Source organism: Temnothorax nylanderi, unplaced genomic scaffold (assembly GCF_030848795.1).
Source record: "Temnothorax nylanderi isolate EJ_2023f unplaced genomic scaffold, tnyl_v1.0 TNYL_tig0201_pilon, whole genome shotgun sequence".
Taxonomy (NCBI): domain Eukaryota; kingdom Metazoa; phylum Arthropoda; class Insecta; order Hymenoptera; family Formicidae; genus Temnothorax; species Temnothorax nylanderi.
In genome coordinates, this window is record NW_027249263.1 from 247,432 (window position 1) to 272,289 (window position 24,858).

Genomic DNA, 24,858 nt, shown 5'->3' on the forward strand with positions numbered 1-24,858 from the left:
GCCCACCATCAAAATACTCAAGATACAATGGCGAATGCCTCACGTGGTATTGAACGAGATCAACAAGCTGTCGATGCTGCGCGCCTTGGAAGACGGACGATATCTAAGTATGGGTTTCCGTTCGTGGGATCTGTACGAGTATCCCCTGTTGCAGAACACGACCAAGCACTCGTGGGCCATTAAGACAGCGACTCAGCTCGAAAAACCGCGATACGTCGTCTTCGCTCTGCAGACGGGTCGGAAGAACGTCATGTCCGCCGACACAAGCCGATTCGACCACTGCAACTTGACCAACGTAAAACTCTATCTAAACTCGGAAGTTTATCCGTACGACGACCTGAATTTGGACTTTGACAAACACAGATGGGCGATTCTGTACGATATGTACGTGCGTTTCTGCAAGAACTACTACGGATACGAATATCTCGAGCCGAGTCTCACCGTTTCGACTTTTGTACGTAACGGCCTATTTGTGATCATCGATTGCTCTCGCCAAAACAAATCCGTCAAAAACGCCACCGTGGATGTCAGACTAGAATTCGATTGCATGGAGAACATGCCGCCGAATACCTCCGCGTACTGTCTCATCATACACGACCGCGTGATTGAGTACAACCCGTTGACGAACGTGGTGCGCAAAATAGTCTGAGTTTTCGCTGCAACGTCGACGTGAATATCTACTCTCTCTCTCTCTCTCTTTCCATCACTCTCCGATACAATTATTTAGAGGGGGGCAAGGGAGGGAGGGGGAAGTATAAATCAGAGTGTCGCGTCATTCCTCTCGATTGACGCATCGACGAGAGAGAGGTAAAGAAATCTCGTCATGTCCGTACCAACGTTCGTGGACCTGCAAGGATTCCTCGTCGGGATGAAATTTGTCGTGAAGGAGGTGGCGGTGCTGAGAAAAGGCTGCGTTCTAACGCATCACATTTTTGAGTACCCCATGCCGTGGAATCTCCTCCGAGATTCAATCCGAGACAAAATCCGAGACAAAATCCGACAAATCGTGGGCTACCTGGTTGATTGCGAATCACCATGGATTACGATGGGAAGACGGAACCGTGCCGTACAGCACGGTGAAACGCCTGATTACCACGGCCGTGCTTGGTGTAGAAGAAGAAAACGATGACGAAGAAGACGACGATGACGAGATGCCGACTCTCGTGTACGTCAAGGGATGTCAAAAACGAGAATGGCTGGTGGATCTGCTGGAGAATTATGCGAGAAAAAAAAACCTAATCGTCGAGACTGGATGCGCATTACGAAGATATCGAATCTTTGAATAAACTAGATAACACCAATACTATGCGATGCGGAAAACATGTCAAGAATTGCGCGTTACAAAATGTAATAAAACTATTTAACTGGTGGTCGCGCGCGACGCCAACGTCCATTTCCAATGAAATACATCGTTAACGATGATCGCCAGAAAAATAAATTATATATATCTTTTTATAATGTTTTATTTCTTACTCCCCCTCCCCTCTCCCATCATCACCGTTAGAGTAGAAAAAATTTGTTTACGACGAACATGTTCCGACAAGTTCGATTATAAACATTAATTCCCCCTCCCCCTTTCCCCCACCACATTATTACTTTTGGAATGTCGGTGTTGCCGCGTATACTCGATTAATTTTACATGATCAGTTTTGTCGCGATCGCTTGTACTGACGGTCACAACTTCTCAGAGCCTAGAGGGTAAAAATGTTCTCCTTTGAAGGATGCAACAGCAGCAGCAGCAACAGCAACAACGGTGGAAAATGCGCGAATGCCGTTAATTATTACGTACCTATTCACGACGTTGAAACTCAAACGTATGAGGCCAGATGTGATAGGTAAGTTTCGTTTAAGCAAAAAATAGAGCCTCCCCCAGTTTTTATATCTTTGCAAATTGTATTACTTACGAAAATAAACTAATTTCATTTCTTTTATCCAGCATTTCGGGGGACCGTCGCGCGGTTCGTATACTCGGCAGACGATACGCGCTGACAGCTACGGGATACAAATTCCTCGAAATTGGCATCAACGTGGGCCCGCCGAGCTACGTAGAGATCGCCGTTGGAGATCATCGAGGAAAGGAACTGCTGTTATCTCTCGAAACGTGGAAGGCACTCTACCAGCAACGACGAACCATTCAAAATTTCTTTCGCAATGACTACAAAGATATCCATAGTTTTGTAAACGTTGGACCGCTAACGGTGAGAGTTAGTACGCCGGTTAATAATGTCAAACTCATACGTCTTGAATCTGCAAACGTATGCTTGATGATGACCGAATCGACGTTGCGTCGTATGTTCGATCTCGATCGGTGCATCGATGCAAGATTCGATCGATTGGTCAAAATACTTGCGGCAGTCGATGCAAAGTTTGCGCAGTTCTCCGATATCGCGTCCACTGTGACGGATCCCAAGGAAGCGTCGAATGTAATATACGCTAGCGATGTGTTCAATACGAATCAGCTCATTGATTGTGAGCTCGCAGCTTTAGTTTTTTAGTACGTAAGATATATTGTGTAAAAAAGAAGAGTTAAATAAACAGCTTTTTTACAACTAAATGAACGATGTAATTTCTTTGCGTGCATGTCCATTTCTACCTAAATTTTATCATCGCTTCGTTGCGTCATCGGGTCGATCATCGTCCCGATGACGTCATTTCTTCCTTTGTTTTTTTACGTACTGCGTCGTAAAAATAACGCGAAATTGTTTAGTTTACGCGATAACCACTCCCTCTTTTCCCAGAAAAATGTTGTTTACGACGAACATGTTCCGACAGGTTCGACGCGTTATCGGGTCGATCATCGTCCCGATGACGTCATTTCTTCCTTTGTTTTTTACGTATTGCGTAGATTTGTCTTTTACGTACTGCGTAGATAGATTGTTTAGTCTACGCGATAACCACCCCCTCTTTTCCCAGAAAAATGTTATTTACGACGAACATGTTCCGACAGGTTCGACGCGTCAACGACGAGACACGCTCCTACTTATAGTGCGCTATCGAGTTAGTCTTACCCATTGTGCGCCGCCTAGCGGCGTCGTTGCGAACGTACCCCCTGCGAACGTACCCCCGCGGCGCGACGCGGACACCCCCGCGGCGCGACCGTGCACCCCACGCGGACCCCGCGGCGCGACCCGCGAACGCGAACGCGGACCCCGCGGCGAGGGTGAGTCATCCCGGTGAGTCATACCGGATATGAGTCATTCCGGTGAGTCATACACGTGGTATGCCAAGGTCACCCCCCTCCCCCTACCCCTCGTAATCCGATATCCTTGAAATCCGATATTCTTGAAATCCGATATCCTTGAAATCCGATATTCTTGAAATCCGATATCCTTGAAATCCGATACCCCACCCCTCCCCCTCCCCCTCACCCCCCCGCAAAACCCGATACCCTTGTGTAACCCGATACCCTGCCCCTCCCCTCCCCCTCACCCCCCCGCGAAACCCGCTACCCTTGTGTAACCCGATACCCCGCCCCTCCCCCCTCCCCCTCACCCCCCGCGAAACCCGATACCCCCCTCCCTCACCCCCCCTCATTGTTCCCGGGTCCGAACTCTCTTATAGTAACTACTAATGTTTATATTGTTATGAAATATTTCTAATTTTAAAAACTTTTATTATTATAGATATATTTTTTGATTGACTTATTCTTTTCTTCTTCTTGATTGACTGAATTTGCTCTTTTTTTAAGAACTGATGAATGAGACATTATTCCGGCGCAAAAATTATTTCTTACACGAACAACACGTGTTACGAATATGTGCAATCCTATAACATTATTACTGAATAATGAAACAATTATACTATTTATTAAAAAATGTATGACAAAGTTAGAATATCCATTCTCCTGGGGAAAAATTTTTTTTCCCCCAGATATTTGTTTACGATTATTAGTAAATAAATTTGCTTGCCAATCTGCTGGCATATTGCGCACATTTTGCTTACTGGGTCATAATCGATAAACTATTATTGTACTGTTTTCGTTTTCCAAGAAAGTGCGTTTTACAAACAAATGAAATCGCATATAATATTAATGCACAATTTATCATGTGCAGATTATGACATTTACTCACCTTCAATATTACAATGTCGAGCTATGGCAAGAGTTTCCCATATTGCTGATGTGCGTGGAGATACATTGTACTCATATGATTTTTCATAGTTCTTATATAAACCCATTTTATATCGTTTTCTCTTTTTACGATTTTCCATGTTGGGGTATCGTCGTTACTGTCTGATATACTTTTGTCTGTGATGTGCGGTTATAAAATATTTAATCTAATATTGTATATGCAGCGTGAAACATATGTACATACAACTTATTTTTGACACATACCTGATTTAATTGTGTATCAGCAAACAGTAGAATTTATTTATTCTCTACATATAGTTCAATCATAAACAAAATACAACCACGTATTCCTGTCGCACCGCATCTGAATTTTGTTGAGAACGCCGCAAGACAAAAATGGAAAGTAACATCAGAAGCGAAGAAAGGCGCAAATTGCAAAAGCTGTGTGTATTTCGAACAATAACACTCGTATGACAATAATCCGATGTTGTACTGTTATTATAGGCATTCGTAATAATATATTGTAAAGTGGAAACACTAATCTTTACCCCGCATAACCTTTATTCTTGGATAATGGTTATGTTAGGCAGTCTGCGTGCGCAGCGGCTACTTCGCTTTCATTGGGCGCTTGAGTTGTGACAACCGATCAAGGGCTGCGTTCGGAAACGTCACCCGAGTACACACGGGTATACTCCCTTCTCCTTCTAACTCGCTGAGATACAAAGAGAAGGGAGTATACTCGTGTGCACTCGGGTGACGTTTCCGAACACAGCCTAGCATGCGCAGCTTCGTGCCTGCCAACGCAGGACTCGGTCATTGGCTACTTCCTTCGCGTGATGGAGGATCAGGACTCTCACGACTCGACACTCTGCAAGTCCAGTGCAGCGAAGCGGGAATCGCGTGTGGTATATGTGCTGCGCAAAGCGTTCTGCGGCACTCGTTCAGGGCAGTATTTGGCTGGAAACCGCTTAATCTCGTGATACTTAGTCGATCGTTACAATATATATTCACACATTTAACACAGTTTTCTTTGTAAGGTTAAAATTTTTTTTATAACAAAAGAAGATATGTACGCGTATATGAAACTCCTTGAAGGTCCTAACAGAGGGAAAAAAACAATTGTACGCACCTCTGAAATCCGAAATTTTTCAATAAGCACACATAAAAACAATGTTAAGTATCGCGTGGAGGTGAACCAAAAAATGTGCTCTGGAATAATTATGTTATTAGGAGGTACGTAATGCACATTTTGTTTTATAACAAAATTATTTTTTTTCAGAAATATATAATTTATATATCGCAAGATTGCCACAAAACTTGCAGCAGCAGTCTTTGTTAAATACTTCAAACAGACATGAAACGCGTAATTTATTATTTTGCAGACTCGAAAGATGATATCGAAAAGCGACTGGAAACTATGAAAAGATTGCCTACTATTCCGGAACGCTTGATAATAACGGCATCATCCTCAGATGAAATCATTGATGATTTACCTAACAGTACGGCGTCTTCGAAAAGTACACAAGAAAGTAATTCCGTAAGTTTATACTTTTCATGTTCAAATTGTATAATATACGATATATTATATAAATAATAATCAGAATCGTTAATAATATTTTATATATCTTATATATTGATATTCATGTTTCAGGTTTTGGAAAAAGTATTATCAGTGAAACTGGATAAGTTATCGAAACAGCCGTCTACAATAAAAGATGTAGATAAAAATGCTAATGAACAGGTATAACATAAAATGTTTGTAACACATTTTAGGTACATACATTCCAAAGTATTTTCATCAAAATACATAGTGTTACTGAATTATTTCTTTTATGCTTCTTAGAAGTAGTTAAATTATAGTTAATGTTTTTTGTATTAGTAGGATCTTTTGGATAAATGAAATTATTTGACTTATTCTGGATCAATTTGTGCTTTGAATACTGAAGTCCGCTTGTTCTTATTTATTATTAACTTCCAATTACAATCTTTTTGTGACATTTTTTTATTCTAAATTTGTAAAATTCTTTTTTTTTAATTATAAAAGAAAAAAATCATATTAATGTTACAAATATAAATAAAAATTATTTGTAGGTACCTATATAAGTATTTAAATAAATATTTATTAATCTACATTTTAAGCAATAAAATAGAACTTTTTATATTATATGACAGAAAATATTATTGCACTTTATTTTTGATGTTTCATTTTTTATTACGATAATGTATTTCTGCAAACTTTATGTATTTCTTTATTACTTTTTATTATATAATTGTTGTAGTTTCTTTTACTTTTTTGTCTTGTTTTAGTTTCTCGTTTTTCCTCTCTTTCTTTTTTTTATTATTCTATTTTCGAGTCTAATTAATATATTGACCTTAATTTGCTCACTTTTCTAAAGCTTTATGACAACTTTTATATTAAAATCATACGAAATCGGGTATAAAAAATGTACAATATTTTAACTGTGTAAATATATTACAATTTTAATCGGAAACTTTGATTGAAGAAATCTGAGTGTAACAAGGAGGCAGAGCAAATTAATATGCGACGCAAAGCTGACAAAGCAAAGCTGGTTTTTCACTGGCAGAGCTGGTGCGCATTCAGTGCACATTAAAGCCACGTGTGTGAAGCTAGCATCTCAAGTGTTAGCATCTCACAAATAAACTGCAAATTTACTTGCATTCAGCATAGTTCCACAGTTTTTGATAAGTTTTAACAATAGTTCTGATGAATTTACTATTAAAATCGTGTTTTTAAGAAATGAGATGCTAACTTCCAAAAACACCTGATAGCATCTCATCGTATTTCGAGTACATGATCACGGAGGAGTAAAATTCCATAGAGTTTTCCAGTCTAGACACATTCTGTCAATAGTTCTGACGATTAAACTCCGTAGAAAATAATTTATAATTACAAAACCCATCTGATCCCATGTGTATGAAACTGGCGTGGAAACTCACTAATTGTTTACAGTTCTAGAGTTTCTCTATGAGTTAAACAAATAGTTTCGACCATCAAAGCAAAAGAATTGATTCAAACAAAAAGTTGACTAAGACGACAACTTCACGCTTCGTCTCAATTTGTCTTACAGCAGTTCCCTTACTATATCTCATCAGATTTTGATTTGCAGTTAAAGACGAGTTTTATAAAGAGTTCTGCAGTTTAAAACCAAAAACATCGATTAAAATAACATAAAAAACTAACGAATATAGTGTAACAAATATATCAAGCTGAACGATTTTTCAGAGTTCTGGCTTTTCCAAGATACTTAGTTCTGTATAATTATGAATACATTTATGCATTTTTTAAAGAGTTCTAGACACTATCAACGTTGTGTTTTCAAAAAAATTAATACTGCTCGGAAAGTGCATTTTAAGAGAGATAAAGGTGAGATGCTGGTCAATATTCGATAATTCTATAAAAAATTTCCTAATGAGTTCTGGGCACTACCAACGTCGTGTTATTTTTTAAATAATTAATACTGCCCGAAAAATGCATTTTAATACAGATAAGGGTGAGATGCTGGACGATATTTGAGAATTCTAGTGATCGTAAGATATTTTTTATCCAGTTCTAAACATATTTAACAATTTCCTAAAGAGTTCTGGGCACTACCAACGTTGTGTTATTTTTTAAATAATTAATACTGCCTGAAAAATGCATTTTAATACAGATAAGGGTGAGATGCTGGACGATATTCGAAAGTTCTAGTGATCGTAAAATATTTTTCTCACAGTTCTTTAAAAAATGCATAAATGTATTCATAATTATACAGAACTAAGTATCTTGGAAAAGCCAGAACTCTGAAAAATCGTTCAGCTTGATATATTTGTTACACTATATTCGTTAGTTTTTTATGTTATTTTAATCGATGTTTTTGGTTTTAAACTGCAGAACTCTTTATAAAACTCGTCTTTAACTGCAAATCAAAATCTGATGAGATATAGTAAGGGAACTGCTGTAAGACAAATTGAGACGAAGCGTGAAGTTGTCGTCTTATTGTTAGTCAACTTTTTGTTTGAATCACTTCTTTTGCTTTAATGGTCGGAACTATTTGTTTAACTCATAGAGAAACTCTAGAACTGTAAACAATTAGTGAGTTTCCACGCCAGCTTCATACACATGGGATCAGATGGGTTTTGTAATTATAAATTATTTTCTACGGAGTTTAATCGTCAGAACTATTGACAGAATGTGTTTAGCCTGGAGAACTCTATGGAATCTTATTCCTCCGTGATCATGTATTCGAAATACGATGAGATGCTATCAGGTGTTTTTGGAAGTTAGCATCTCATTTCTTAAAAACGCGATTTTAATAGTAAATTCATCAGAACTATTGTTAAAACTTATCAGGAACTGTGGAACTATGCTGGATGCAAGTGAATTTGCAGTTTATTTGTGAGATGCTAACACTTGAGATGCTAGCTTCACACACGTCTCCACCGAGTGCTTCTCGGTGGTCGGCTCGCGCTAGATCAATCCTTCCGCCATCCGAGCGGAATCCACGCGATCTCGAACCGATAGATTGTCACGCGATTCGGCCTGCGAACGCCCGAAAAACCGGCTCCGCCTTTTACGCGCCGAACTAATCGGCCAATACTAATATTCGCCTCGCGTCGCCCGCGACGAATTCCCCGCCTGTCGCGACCGCTCCGCGAGCGCGCCCGACTGCTGGTCCCATCCCGCGAGGATTCTTTACGCGCGCGTTCCTGTACGCATACCGCGCCGGCACCACCCATCGTCACTGTACACGCCGTATACCTGGCGACCATTGCACGCGTCGCACCAACTCAACCCTTTGTAAATCCGCGGCCATCAGGCATAGTAAATATTGTTATATAAGACGTTGCATACTTTGTAATAAACTTGCTATCGTTAACTACAATACGCTTCGTTTTGCCACTCCACGCCTTGCATCTGTTCCTCCGCGCCTCCTTCGAACCCAGCCACGCCGCGAGCTAGATCCGCGTATCGAAGACAGGTTGTTTTATGGCGCCCGAACAGGGACCCGACCGTAAGGAACAGACCCAGGAGCACGGCAAAATGAAGGGGTATTATTACCGGCTTAATAAAACCGATCTCATAAACGAAATGCAGATACTCGGGCTCAGCACCTAAGGCAACCTCGACGATCTCCGGCGACGATTAAGCGAGTTCATCGACGAGAACCCCGAGATGTTTGAAGCGAGAAACACCCTCCGCCCCCCGACTCTGACACTACCGATATTCCGGCGTCACCGGTGACGATAATACCCGCCGACCCCCCGAGTAATACGTCCACGCAGATTATGAATCAGATGCGAAAATGGGGGCTACACTTTGAAGGGAAGGACCCGTGGGCATTTCTGGAACGAATAGACGAACTACGGGCCGCCTATGAGTTTTCCCACGCGCACTGGCTACGCGGCTTGCCCGAATTACTCCGAGGGGGCGCGCTGCTGTGATGCCAATATAACCGCGAAAACTGGAATAGCTGGGCGGAATTTATAGCCGACTTTAAGGATACATTCCTGCCGCGACGATATCGGCTGCAATTAATGAACGAGATCCGTGACCGTTTACAAAAGGAGGGGGAGCCGTACATAAAATACGCGACGCAGATGCTTGCACTTATGCGTAGGGCAGGGGGCTACTCGACCGAAGAACAGATCGAGCAGCTCTACGAGAACTTGCACCCGGACTATCAAAATCGCATTTCGCGAAGCGATGTCCATAGCCTCCGGGAGCTGCAGCAACGGGCAGGCGAGTTTGAGCAATTACAACAAAATCGTAAGAAACGGACCCTCGCGAAAACCTCCGCCACCGACCCCCCGGTCACCGCCGCCGTGTATAATCGAAGCGAGTGTTGTTGGCGTTACAAGCAACGTGGACACACGCGCTTCGACTGTCGACGCCCCGCCACCGACACAAGGACAGCGTCCTGACAAAGGACTGCTACCCGCCGCCGGGAAACAAAACCGGGACCGCGGAAACTCCGGCCGCTCCCCGGTCCTCTCCGTAAGATTCACGCCCCGGCCTCACCTAAGCACTAGCATCCGCGACCGCACGCTAGACGCCCTCCTAGATACAGGGTCAGAAATTTTTTTCGCAAACGAACCCACCGCCCGACTCGCGCAGACCCTCGGCTTCCCCGTAACACCGGACGAAGAAGAGGTCCAGCTCGCCAACGGGCAACACATAACGCTGCCCGGCCGCGTCCGGTTACCGATACATACCGCCGGCCAAATTATATGGCACACCTTTACAATCATGCCGAACCTAAAAAGTGCGCTGTTACTCGGGGTAGATTTCTGAGCGAAGCTAGGCCACGCAATCCCCGCGCCCGCCACATCGAGATCCCGCGACCAGATACCCGCCACCGCGATGACCGAGGGCATCGCATCGCGAACCCCGGCCGAAGAGAAAAGGCTCCAGGAGTTCCTCGCAGAAGAACTCCCGCTCTTTGACCAAGTAGCCGGACCGACAAACAAAGCCGCTCACCACATTCGCGTAAAGGAAAACGTCGAGCCGATCAAACAGCGATATCGACCACGAAATCCGGCCATGCAGGCCATCATTAACGCCGAAGTCGAGAAAATGGAACGGGAGGGGGTAATCGAACGCTCAAGTAGCGCGTGGAGTTCCCCGGTCGTCGTGGTCCGAAAAAAAGACGGGAGCCACCGGTTTTGCAGTTTGATTTCCACCGGGTTAACAACGCGACCGAGACCGACGCCTACCCCCTTCCTCAAATCACCGCGACACTCGACAAGTTACGCGTTAATGCCGTTCGGCCTACACTCCGCCCCCGCGACGTTCCAGCGGTTGCTAGATACCGTACTCGGGCCAGAACTCGAACCCCACGTATTTGTATACCTCGATGACATCATCATAATTACGGAAACATTTGAAGGTAATTATGCATAAAAACACCCTACCCGCCAATGACATATGTTGTCAAGGTCATCCTCCTGAGTGACCTTCAGAAGGTTTTAGCCGGTGGTCGTTATTCGTTAAAAAGTTATTAACAAAAAAAAGGTTTAGAAAATATAGCAGCTATTTTGAGTATTGGAAGGCATAAATGATTAATATATATGTCGAAATAGTTCACGCATACACTTTCCACGCGAAACGAGGTGCCACATGGGTTCGTGGCGTGCTTTACAAGCTCGTTTATTGTATATCGCCGCAAATATTCACACAGATAATCAACTAACTTATCTTGTTTAATACCACCTCTACTTAAACGAGCTTGTAAAGCACGCCACGAACCCATGTGACAACTCGTTTCGCGTGGAAAGTATATGCGTGAAGGCAACGACATAAAATATGTATATTCAGGAAATTAATAGAGACTATATAATGTTTCATTATGTATATATTGTTACGCCCGTGCTGTACGCCCGTGCCGTGCGTTCATGCGGGTCGCCCCGTAGCAGAAGTTGCGAATGGTCCTTAGCGACGGCTGTCTTGTTTACAATGTTGACTGTCAGATTATGCTCAGGGTCACCGTCACGTTCGGACGTGTTTTCCCGAGCTCTTTGTACTAACGAGCTACAATAAATAAGTTCCTTTTTCTATAATCAACGAGCCTTACTTCTTTGAGTGAGAGCCGGAATACGTGTCGCGCGCGAGTGCAAGTGTGGAAGTGTGCTGACGCCCGGCGAGCGTAACATTTTGGGGGCTCGTCCGGGATACGAAGGACGAGCGACGGGCCACGATAAGACAAATGACGGACAGGGATATCCGCATGGCCACGAGGAAGAGGCTCCGGTTGGAGATGCCTCAGCGCGATGCCGCCGAAGCGCCAGCGATCACGACGCTCACCGAGACGCTCCAAGCCGTCATTGAGGAGGTTCGACTCCTACGTGTGGAGCAGGCCCGGAGGGAGGAGGAGTACACGGCGACGATCCGCCGTCAGGAGGAGGAACTCCGTCGACTCCGAGGGACGAACTCCAACAATCCCCAGCTAAGTCATTCAAATAATAGAGCGTCCGGAGATTCGGGGGCGCGAATCGCGAGCGACGAGGGGGCGCGGGTCATATGCGAAGAGGACGCGGTCGCGAGCAGTGCGTGTGAAAGTGACGTGCGCTCGGTTGAAAGAAACGAAATCGCGGGCAGCGCGAGTGAAAGCCGCGTACGCCCGACCGGAAGAAGCACGATCGCGGGAAACGCGAGTGAGAGCGGCGCACGTCCGACCGATAGAGGCACGATCGCGGGCGGCGCGAGTGAAAGACACGCACGATCAATTCAGAGAAGTGCGATCTCGGGCGACACGAGTGAAAGTGACATACGCTCGAACGAGAGGAGCGCGATCGCGAGTGCCGTGAGTGATCACGTCGAATGTTCGAGTGGGTGGGACACGAATGCGGCCGATGTCCGGATCCGTGCCGCGCGCCCGGGTGACGCCGCCACAGGAGCAGGTATCGGGCTCGGCTATAAATTAAAGCCCGATACTTACGACGGGACGGTCCCATTGCAAGAATATTTTTTGCAATTCAATTTAATTGCGCGAGCAAATTTTTGGGACGACGCGACGAAAACTGTCGCACTCGCTTCGAGTTTGAGAGGAAAAGCGCGCACGATTCTTGAGACGGTACAAGACATTGAATGTCTTAATTTTGCGGAGTTAAAGTCGAAGCTCGAATTGCGTTTCGGCGAGGGGCGTTTAACCCAAAATTATTATTCCGCGCTCACGAACCGCAGACAAAGATTCGGGGAAGATTTAGCCGCTCTCGGTTCTGATATTGAACGACTGTCGCGCCTCGCGTACCCCGAGTGTCCCCATGAAATTCGCGAAAAGATCGCGTGCTCACAGTTTGTGACAGCCGTCACGGACCACTTTATCAGACGGACATTACAAATGGAGGGGATAACCTCTTTGTGTCAGGCGGTTGAGAGGGCGAAGGCGTTAAAGATCATTCAGGGAGAGGGTTTCGCCCGCGAAAAATTTAATAGAAATGTTGTAAAAGAAGGACAGAAGGGGGGTGCGAATAACGAGAAGGGGGAAGTAGAGGGCGATAAGGAACAGAAAAAGGAGGGAAAGAAAGATCAAAAAGGGAATTTTCAAAAAGGAAATGGGCGTGGCAGCAGATATAGCGCCAGCCGGGGGGAATGCTGGATATGCGGGAAGTCTGGACATTTCCGGTCCGAGTGCCCCGAGCAAAGGGGAAACCTGACCTAGTCAAACTTAGCGGGGTGGGTTTGGCAAGGGTTATCAATACCCCGTTTATTAGTAATAAAAATGTTGTTTTGAATATGAAAAATAAAGATGTTTTGAATAAAAATAGAATTAAGCCTTATTTTAATCATTTTTGTTATAAGGGAAAAGTTGACGGGAAAGAATGTTTTTTCAAGGTTGACACGGGCTCTGACGTTTCCATATTAAGTAGCAAGTTCGTAGAAACAGAGAAGGAAAAGTCTCACGTAGAGAATTTAAATTTGAGATATCCTACTGGAGAAAAAGTGGCAATTAAGTTTGAAATAGAAGCTAGAGTTGAAATAGGCAGTCATTCGGTTGTGTTTCCTTTGCTTGTTGCCGATATAAATGACGACTGTCTTTTGTTAGTAAATTTTCTAAAAATGGTGAATTTAGAAGAAATTTTCGATTCTGTTTTCGGGACTGTGAATTCGGAAATACGAGTAGCTCGAATTGAGAACAATCCAGACAGAGTCCCGGTTTCCTTGAAAGAACTCTTTAGAAATAATTCCCAAGATCTTGACTTTTCTCAAAAAAAACTTTTTGCTCAATTCCTTGAGAAATTTTACGATGTATTTTCTGAGAATATTGTTGCGGGAAATTGTGATGTCGTTCAACATGTCTGTTGCGACCCTTGTTTGCTAAGGTCGGCTTATGCTCGGGTTGAAGAAGTGCCACGCTTGTATTTCTCGACTTCTTTATTGCACACGTAATTTGCGATCAACCGCCATGAGGCTCATTCGTTACAAGAGAGAGAAAAAGGAAGAAGAAGGCGCGGTAGTCGACGCCCTCGATATAAACGATCGCAGATCTGTCGATATATATCTATCGATATCGATAAAGATGGTCGCGCAAGCATAAAGTATCGCAGAGGGCGCGTGGCGCGTATATTGAATTCGGGACTAAACATCCTGTCCCCTTTTGGAAAGCTTAGCTTTGCAAACTATTACAGTCATGCAGATTAATTCTGTTAAATGCTATAGGAGGACGCAATCTTAAACAATATGTAAAAGGACAGAACGCAAATCGCTATATAATCTTAAACTAATAAAGAAAATAAAGAACTGTAGTATATAATAGATAACAGTTGTACGCACGCTTGCGACGCACCCTTGCAGTGAAGTGCCATAAATTATTAGGTGATTACATTGTTAAAATTAGTGAATCACAACATGTCTTATAACTAAACTTAAATTATGTTTACATATTATCATCAATCGGAAGGATACATACTTTGGATAACGCTCGCTTGGTTAGACCATGACTAGTTTTTATAGTAACTACGCGTATTATCCCGTCCGCTCCCGGGTGCGTCTCTGTTATTCGACCTAATGGCCAGATCATCGGAGGAGTATTTTCGTTTTTTACCAACACCATGGTACCTGTTTTTATGTTTGTGTCTTCTGGCTGTTTCCATTTAAATCGTTGTTGCAACTGAGATATGTACTCCTGCGACCATCTGGACCAAAAAACTTGTCTCATTTGTGTGATTAATTGGTAACGCGTTAGACGATTTACCGGTACTTCACTAAGATCGTAATATGGAATTGCAGTGAGCGCTTCACCTATGATAAAATGCCCGGGGGTCAACGGTTGTAGATCCGTAGGATCGTTGGACATTGGCGTGAGCGGCCTAGAATTTAAACATGCTTCTATTTGTGTAAGAATAGTATAAAGCTCTTCGAAACTTAATATAGTCTGTCCGATAATCTTTTTCATGTGTGTCTTGGCAGATTTAACTGCCGCTTCCCACAATCCGCCCATATGCGGAGAGTATGGAGGGATAAACTTCCAATTAATGAACTGCTCTGTTAGATATTCTTGTATCTGACCTTGAGTTGCGTCTTTGACAAGAAATTGTTTCAATTCTGCTAGTTGATTGTTAGCACCTACAAAGGTAGTGCCATTGTCTAAGTATAAGTTAAGACATTTACCTCTTCTGGCGATAAACCGCTTTATTGCATTTAGGAATGAGGTAGCGGTTAAGTCTGATACCACTTCGAAATGTACGGCCTTTGTGGACAAACAGACAAAGATGGATAAATAGGCTTTACCCGTTTTATTTCGTGATATTTTTATGTTAAATGGCCCGGCATAATCTACACCCGTATTAATAAATGCTCGTGCCTGTGTGACTCGACAAGCAGGTAAACTACCCATTAGTTGTGTAGCTGTCGTGGGTTTTACACGAAAACAAACTATGCACTTTCTCAAAACGCGGCGAATTGCATTTTTGCCTGATATGGGCCAATAGTTGTTACGGACCGCTGCTAATATCGCTTGGAGCCCAGCGTGTAAATTCCTGTAGTGCGTGTCTCTAATTATTAATTCCGTAAGGTGATGTTTGGTAGGCAATATAATTGGATATTTTCTGGAGTATTCTATTGGTGCATGCCGTAACCTTCCCCCCACGCGAATGACACCATCTGAATCAAGGAAAGGATGCAAGGTTAATATCTTACTTTTAGAATCTAATTGTTTTTCATTACGAAGATCACGTAGCTCTTGATGGAACTCGCTGGCTTGACAGATTTTTATTGCCGAAGTTAATGCCTTATCCATTTCTTGAACCGTTAAGGGCTCGTTAGTTCGCTTTGCGCCGTTGGATGCATTATCTTTGAAACGTAAACAGTAGGCAATGACGCGCTTTAGTCTGGTTAATGAGGAAAACCTTTGGATAATATTTGCGTCGGGTTCCACAGTTGTAGCCATCAGAGTTATCACCCGTGCTTCAGGCATGTCGCTGATAGTATTTGTAGGCTTGAAGGCATATAGTGGTGAGTTATGATGTAGGAAATCAGGTCCTTTCCACCAAAGTTTCATTGATTCCATTTTTTCAGCGCTAACTCCTCGCGATAATGGATCGGCTGGATTATCCTTAGATTTGAAATGATACCATGGAGCGCCGTTCGTGATGCGATTTATTTCGGCAACTCTATTGGCCACAAATGTGTGCCATTTGTTTGCTTCACTAGATATCCATGCCAAGACTATTTTAGAATCACTCCAATAACATGTGTCCTGCAGCTGAATGGTCAGTGCTTGAGATGCCTTTTCGCCTAGGTGAACTAGTAATTCGGCCGCACATAACTCTAGCCTTGCCAAGGTTATTTTTTTTAGGGGGGTTATTCGTGATTTAGCACAAAAGCCTGACTGTATATCTTCCTTCGGAATTGACACTGCGCAAAAATATGCAAGCGCCGTATGCAGCTTCGGAGGCGTCACAAAAGCCATGGAGTTCTATTCTGGTGGGATTGTGGCATAAAACCTTTCGTGGAATAGAAATATTTTCGATTAGCTTGATTTGCGCTTTCCATGAGATCCACATTGTGCATGTCTCTCCAGTAATGTTCTCATCCCAATCCTTGTTCATCTGCCAAAGACGCTGCAATATTATTTTAGCGCGAACTACCAACGGGCCTATCCATCCGAGGGGGTCGTAAATAGCGGCGATTCTTGACAATATATTGCGTTTCGTAATCTTTTCCTTTTCATTTCCTGCCTTGACGCGATAGTGAAATGTGTCCGTAGTTGTGTTCCACGTTGGCCTAGGATTTTTGTTGTTTCTCCGATCTTTACTGCAACTTCATTGTTGTCTGATTCGTTTATTTCCGCAGTGTTGGATTTCCACTTGCTGAGTTCGAATTTTGCGCTGGACAACACGTTAACGATATCATGTTTTAATTTTCTCAGCTCTTCGATTGAATCAGCTCCTGTTAATAGGTCATCTACGTAAAAATCCTTGATTATTACTTCACACGCCCGAGGGTAGTGCCCTTTGGCTTGATGCGCTGTCTCTTGCATACTTCTAATGGCTTCGAATGATGAGCTTGTCATGCCGTACGTGACTGTATTCAAATGTATTATAAGAATTGGTCCGTTAGGTGACCATCTCCACACAATGCGTTGATATTTGCGATGCTCATTAGCCACTTCGACCTGGCGATACATTTTGATAATGTCTGCTGCCAATGCATACTCGTGCTGACGCAGTCGTATAATGATGTCGGATAAGTCATCTTGCAAGTTTGGACCTGTCTGGAGAAAGTCATTAAGTGATTGGCCGGAAGTTGTTTTGCATGAAGCGTTGAAAACTACTCTTACTTTCGTAGTTGTGCTGTCCTCTTTTAGTACTGCATGATGCGGAATGTAATAGACAGGTTTGTCATCTATTTTATCTACTGGAACTTCCGACATGTGATTTAATTCGAGGTATTCGCGCATGAACTCGTGGTATTGCTGTTTTAAAGCGGGCTGCTTTTCTAACTTGCGTTCCAGTGCCTTAAGTCGCTTCACGGCGATTTCATAGGATTCTCCTAATTCTTGAATGCCATCCTTCAGCGGTAATTGTATAACGAAGCGACCTTCCGAGTTCCTAGAGTGGGTGGCGAGAAAGTGTTTCTCACACTGGATTTCTTCTTGAGAATAATGCTTAGGCTGCTTTATCTCTTCTATATGCCAAAATTTTTCTAGTTGCCTTTGAATCTCTGCGTTGGTAGAGATGCCACAATATGCCTCGTATTGTTGTTGATGCGTGCCATTTTGGTGCACGTTGCCCGAAATTATCCAATCCAAGGAGGTTTCTTGAAGTATAGGAGCCTTCCTTGATAATCTGATTTGCTTGCGTCCTAAAAGCTCCCAAAAAACAGATGCTCCCAACAACAAATCTATGTCTCCGGGAATATAATAATTCGGATCTGCTAATTTTAAATTTCGTGGAAAACTTAAGCTGCTCTTATTTATTTCAGATGTGGGAAGGCGATCAGTTATTTTATCGATGATTAGAAAAGGAAGCCTTGCTTGATATGCGCTTGTACGCGATTGTACTATTGCATCGACTTGTTGGACGGCACTTATGGGTGTGTCGCTTATGCCCAAAATGGTCCTGTCAATAGTTTTGTACCGTAGTTTTAATTTATTATTTAATTGCCGCGTGATAAAATTTGATTGCGACCCGCTATCGAGGAGGGCTCGACACTTATGCAATGCTCCGTGATAATCTTGAATGAGCAGAACGGCTGTAGAAAGAAGAACTTGAAGAGGTCCCTCAGTAGTACAGTGATTTAGTGAGACAGCTGATGAATCTGCGCTTAAAGCGACTGTAAATTGCTGCTTTTCGTTGCTAGAATCGACGGCCTTTGATGAGGTTTCACCAGGTGATGCTTTTGTCTCTTTATCGTTCGTTTCTGCTGATAAAGACTTAGACCTGTGGAGGAGCGTGTTGATAACCTTTACACAATTGACAATTGGAAGTTTTACAACCTTTGCCATGATATTGCTTGAGACACTTAATGCATAAATGTTTCTTTTTAACTTCGGCATTTCTATCAGTAACCGACATATTAAGAAATGAACCACATTCATGAACCTTATGATCCTTTGAGCATATAGAGCAGGAGGAATTATCCGAAGCAACATATGAGCGCGAAGTACCTTTATTTTGATTTTGAGTAGTCTTATTATTGTTGCGAGTGTCGGTGGAAAATTGTGGTTTTCGACTTGCTCTTGATACCGCTTCTAGACACGCACCACGGCTAATAAGAAAATTTATAAATTCATCTAAATTGGGAAATTCTTCCATATCGGATCTCTTGAATTCCCATTCCCTACGAGATCCTTTATCAATTTTAGGTAGCATAATATGAATGACCCATATGGCAAAATGCTCGATAGGCTGACCTAACTTCGCAAGGTTTTGAGTAATTTGTGAAATGTTATCTGCTAATTGTCTGAGATCAACATGCGACTCCTGGCGAATAGATGGCAAGTCGATCAATGTTTGAATAAGATGATGTGTAAGCAACTTTTTATTCTCGAATCTTTGCTTTAGTGAACGCCAAGCGACTTCATAATTATCGTTGGTGATTTCTAATGCGGTTATCACCTTAGCGGCTTCACCAGTCAATGCCGATCTCAGATAATGCAGTTTTTGAACAGCTGGTATAGTAGCATTTGACGCGATGAGTGACTCGAATAGATCTCGAAATGGCATCCAGAACTCATAGTTACCGTCAAATTTTGGCAGTTCAATAGTTGGAAGCTTTACAGCTGGCCTAAACACAAATTGTTCATTACCAACATTAGCCTGAGGGGGCGGTGGATGATTTTGTTGATAAGCTTGCGGAGGAGGAGCTCGTTCGTTTATCTGTAATTGTCGCGCTGCTGTTATCAGCTTGTAGTATTTATCCTCAAAATCTAGTCGCTCTGTCTCTTGTGCTTCCGTATCGTCTATATCCTCAACTTTGCTTTGAATTGAATCGAATTCTGCTAAGAGACTCTCTGCCTTTTCAATTCGCAAGGGTAACTCTTCCTTGTTTTCTGGCGCTGCGTCAATGCGCTCGATAAAATTACTGAAATTTGTGAGCTTTGCCTTCACTCTACCGCGTTGCTTAACTAAAAGCCCTAATTCTGCCATCGCGAAGGAATATAATCGTTTTCTGGTTAAATAAAAACGTACGAGCTTCTCCGAGCAAGTTCTAATAATTCTCTTAGAATCTACAAGCGTCGATCGCGAAGAATTCTATACGCAGGATACATAAAATAAAATTCGCAATTATATTTACTTACGTGTTACTAAACGTTTTAGGTAATTTTAGACAACGACAATTATTCGGCGCTTGTAAATGTGACAGTAGGTCACCAGATAATTTATTCAAAAGGACTCTGCGCTGTCTTTGGTAGATAATCCTCCTGCGTCGTGTCGTTGAGGCACGTCGAGGTCTGGTGAGGCTCGCCTGGATGCAACGGGGACAATTCGTCGCGGCGTCGTTACATACGAAAAAGCCCGGTGATAACCTCAGGATTGCTATAAAAACCGTCCTCTGCTGGGATAGGAGGGGGTCCGGTGCTGGCTCGCGGAATTGCGAGAGGACGCCGTGCGTTAGCACGACGCGGTTGTAGCTCGCGGGAATGCGAGAGATGCTATGTGCCGCTGCGACGCTATAATTGCGACGCCTCGTGCGGCAAGTGAAAGATGCCGTGCTTCGCGATAATGCGAAGACGATAACGACAGCCGGCGTACGTGCTCGTCCTTCTTGGCTAAGGATGGCAGTTGCACTGAGTCCGTATTGTTTCAACAGTGGCTGTCCTTGTAATGGCGGTTGTGTACGTATTTTCGTGTAGGATACGCACGAGAATTGCACGGAAACTTCAGTATCCGGCTCGAAGGACCAATGTTGCGACCCTTGTTTGCTAAGGTCGGCTTATGCTCGGGTTGAAGAAGTGCCACGCTTGTATTTCTCGACTTCTTTATTGCACACGTAATTTGCGATCAACCGCCATGAGGCTCATTCGTTACAAGAGAGAGAAAAAGGAAGAAGAAGGCGCGGTAGTCGACGCCCTCGATATAAATGATCGCAGATCTGTCGATATATATCTATCGATATCGATAAAGATGGTCGCGCAAGCATAAAGTATCGCAGAGGGCGAGTGGCGCGTATATTGAATTCGGGACTAAACAATGTCATAAATATGCAAGACTCTCTCCCCAAAAAAACAGGTACCTCGGCGGATTCCTTTTCGGTTGAGAGGGGAGGTGGATAAGATTATCGAGGAAATGAAGGCATGTGGTGTAATCGAGGAATCAAATAGTCCCTGGGTTTCCCCTGTGGTATTAAGACACAAAAAGGATGGAACGATAAGATTTTGTGTGGACTATCGTATTGTAAACGCACTGACGGAAAAAGATTCGTATCCCCTCCCCAGAATTGACGTAATATTTGATCATCTAGCAGGTAACGTTTGGTTTTGTACTTTAGATTTGAAAAGTGGTTATTGGCAAATTAAAATTCGCCCTGAAGATAGAGAGAAAACGGCTTTCTCTTTCGGCAGAGGACTTTGGCAATTCACGGTAATGCCTTTTAGCTTATGTAACGCCCCAGTGACTTTTGAACGCCTCATGGAAAAGGTTTTGCAAGGATTATTATTTGCAATTTGCTTAGTTTACTTATTGTTAGATGATGTGATAATTTTCGGAAAGACTTTTGAAGAGATGCTCAGGAATTTGGAAAAAGTGTTCCTACGCTTAGAAAAAGTAAATTTAAAGATCAATCCTAAGAAATGTGTTTTGTTTAAAAAAGAAGTAAAATACTTGGGGCATATAATTTCGGCAAAGGGAGTTGCTACAGATCCTGAGAAAGTCGTTGCCGTGGAGAAATGGCCGGTTCCTCACACGAAAACTTTATTATGGAGTTTTCTCGGTTTTTGCTCGTACTATCGAAAATTTATTAAAAGATTTTCTTCGATTGTTAAACCCCTTTATGAATTAACGGGGAATCAGATAAAGTTTATCTGGAGCAAGGTTCATCAGGACTCTTTTGATGAGTTAAAGCGGGTACTGTCCTCTCCTCCAATGCTTTCTTTTTCGCGGGGGAGGGCGAGTTCATCCTTGATACTGATGCTTCCAATATTGGAATTGGCGCAGTTCTATCTCAGAAGCAAAATGGGGAGGAGAGGGTCATCGCGTATTTTAGTCGCGTGCTAAACAAAGCTGAACGGAATTATTGTATAACTCGACGAGAACTTTTAGCGATTGTAGATTCTGTTAAGTTTTTTCGCCATTATATTTTAGGATGTGAATTTTTGATCCGTACGGATCACATTTCTTTGCGTTGGCTTATGTCTTTCAGGGATTTAGATGGGCAACTGGCTCGGTGGCTGGAGAGGCTCCAGCAATATCGTTTCATAATTACCTACAGAAAAGGACTTTCTCACGGAAACGCCGACGGATTGTCAAGGCGTACATATGAGTCGTCCGGCTGTGAATATTGCGCCAGAGTAGAAAGGAAGAACTCCGTGGCGAAGGGGAGCGATGTCGCTCGGATTGTATTAGCGACAGAAGATTTTTCAGAATGGCGTTTTGAGCAAAGGGCGGACCCGAGAGTTTCAATTATACTCCGTGGGAAGGAGGCTGGTGTTCGCCCACCACGCGCTGAGTTGGCTGCAGAAGATATCTCTGCACAGATTTACTGGTCATATTGGGATGCCCTGATCCTGAAGGAGGGCATACTTTATAAAAGATGGGAAGCTCCAAACCTAAAATCTAGTTTTCTCCAACTCGTTGTCCCACGGAAATTTGTTAGAGGAATTCTGGAAGAATTGCATGACTCTCCGTCTGGGGGACATTTTGGTGTGAATAAAACTTTAGAGAAAATTTGGAAACGGTATTTTTGGGCAACCTGTAAGCAAGATGTGGAAGACTGGTGTAGGACGTGTAAGGTCTGCGTTGCCAGGAAGGGCCCTTTAGGGAAAGGGAAATCTCCCCTGCAAATTTATAATGTTGGGGCACCTCTGGAGAGGGTTCAGATGGACATCCTTGGTCCTTTTCCAATGACAAAATCCGGTAATAAGTTTCTTCTTGTCCTAGTGGACTGTTTTACGAAATGGGTGGAAGCTTTCCCTTTAAAAAACATGAGAGCGAAAACGGTTGCGGAAGTTTTTGTGAATCAGTTTGTTTCCAGGCACGGAGTGCCCACTGAGGTTCATACTGACCAGGGGAGGAATTTTGAGTCGAGACTTTTTTCAGAATTGATGGGGCTTTTTGGGATAAGAAAGACAAGAACAACTGCCTTGCATCCTCAGTCTGATGGACAAGTCGAACGTCAGCATCAGACTATAACTAACTATTTAGCGAAATACGTCTCTGAAAACCAAAAAGATTGGGACCGATGGGTCTCTATGTTCCTCCTGGCATATAGGTCCTCAAAGCACGAAACAACTGGAATCACCCCTGCAGAATTGTACTTCGCTCGAGATCTCAGATTACCATCAGATCTCTTACGAGGAAATCCTTCAAAACTTCATGGAATGGAATCTCCATTGGTTGGAAATTTCGTTAGAAATTTAAAGGAGAAATTAGAGGAAATTCATTCTGGTGTACGGGATCAGTTAAATTTGAAATCTTCCCGGATGAAGGCACGATACGATCGTGGAGTTCGTCGAATTCTTTTTCAGGAGGGGCAGAGAGTTTGGTTTTTTAATCCTCGGAGAGTTAAAGATAGGGCCCGACATAAAAGCAAAGTGGTTCATTCGGATAGGTTAGCTATTTATTCGGAAAGGAAATTGAGTTGAGGAGTTAAGGTAGGTCAGAGCTCGTAAAGAGGGAAATGTGCATCGATATTTTGAATCTGTAATGTGTATTTAATAAAGAGTTGTGGAACAATGTGTAAAGTGTTGAAATTTTATTTTATTATGTAAATGTTCTTGTATTCTTTGTTCTGTGCGTTTTATTTGTTTTCATAGTGGAACGGAGTCCGAGGAAGTCAGCGGTTCACGTAGTAGCGTGGGATACCGTGGCAGAACAACGGCCGAAGACTTCTTCGGGGGAGAGTTCCTTATTGAAAGAAGACTGCCTCGCCCACGGTTTTTGGAGTTGTGGTTTTCCCGTGGGACGTTGAGCAAATGCTGAGGCAGGGACTTAGGGAGCCTGAAAAGGCGTTGGGTCCACACAAGTTTCCCCCCCTTTGTCTGAAGATTTGGTGGAACGACGACGTAGGAGGCCGGCAGCGGGAGAGTCTACATCGGGGAAGCGGAGCTGATAAAGTCGTCCTGAGACCGTCGGAGAGGGGGGAGCCTGGCCAGCTCTCTCCAGAAGAGGTTCGGACGGAGACTGGTGTGCAGCTACCGGGGACCAAAAAGAATAGAGTCCGGTAACTCTGAGCAGCAGCTCGAGGAGGGCAAGTATTCGGTGCCCTGGTGCTCACGATAAAGCTGTACCGCAAGAAACTACCCTCCCGGATTGTCGGGGCGACAATCTCGGAAGAGGGGGGGTAGTGTTACGCCCGTGCTGTACGCCCGTGCCGTGCGCTCATGCGGGTCGCCCCGTAGCAGAAGTTACGAATCGTCCTTAGCGACGGCTGTCTTGTTTACAATGTTGACTGTCAGATTATGCTCAGGGTCACCGTCACGTTCGGACGTGTTTTCCCGAGCTCTTTGTACTAACGAGCTACAATAAATAAGTTCCTTTTTCTATAATCAACGAGCCTTACTTTTTTGAGTGAGAGCCGGAATACGTGTCGCGCGCGAGTGCAAGTGTGGAAGTGTGCTGACGCTCGGCGAGCGTAACAATATATAAGCGAGCTCGTAAAGCACGCCACGAACCCGTGACAACTCGTCTCGCGTGAAAATTGTAAACACAGAACATAAACACAGTCTTTTCAAGAAATACAATCTTTTCCAGCATATTTAGTTTTGGTGTAGACGCTGAAAGGCAAACATGTTTCTACATGATTTTCTACATTTAACATACGACTACGCAGCCTTGATTATTATACTTTAAAGCGCTGAAAATATTTAGTCATTCTTAGGGAAAATCGTAAAGTTGCTGCTTTATAATTGTTTGAGATTGCGTACAGGCATGACGCCTGTACTCACACGCGTTTAATTAAGTGGAAATTAAATCAATCGTGTTAATGTTCAGTATAGCATGGATCTTTCTATCAGTCGCATTCTGGAAAGTTCGCCGACTTTCGCTCGGCGAAAACAAAGTCAAGCAACCGCTCTTACACAAAGGAAAGATCCATGCTATAAACAGTGCGATCGAAAACAAGCAACGATCTCATCGGATCGTCAAACGAAACTTTGCCGTGCGCACGATGACGTAGGTCGCCGATGGCCAAT

At 43.4% G+C, this 24,858-nt stretch overlaps 1 protein-coding gene across 1 annotated transcript; it reads right to left on the reverse strand.

Annotated features, from left to right (window-relative positions):
• Positions 1–14,271: 14,271 nt before the first annotated feature.
• On the reverse strand, positions 14,272–19,657 carry LOC139778898 (uncharacterized). The gene is made up of 5 exons (XM_071717040.1): positions 18,676–19,657; positions 16,822–18,566; positions 15,705–16,002; positions 14,476–15,131; positions 14,272–14,286 (listed from the first exon to the last, which is right to left on the reverse strand). The coding sequence occupies exons 1-5, from the start codon at positions 19,655–19,657 to the stop codon at positions 14,272–14,274; spliced, it is 3,696 nt and encodes a 1,231-aa protein (XP_071573141.1).
• Between the last annotated feature and the right edge of the window lie 5,201 nt (positions 19,658–24,858).

Excerpts from the sequence above, each read along its gene's own strand:
- LOC139778898 (XM_071717040.1), bottom strand. The coding sequence starts at position 19,657 with ATGGCAGAATTAGGGCTTTTAGTTAAGCAACGCGGTAGAGTGAAGGCA. Across the intron at positions 18,567-18,675 it reads TACTCAAAATCAAAATAAAG|AAATGCCGAAGTTAAAAAGA; the intron begins GTACTTCGCGCT and ends GGTTACTGATAG. Across the intron at positions 16,003-16,821 it reads CAGACAACAATGAAGTTGCA|CCTACAAATACTATCAGCGA; the intron begins GTAAAGATCGGA and ends TATGCCTTCAAG.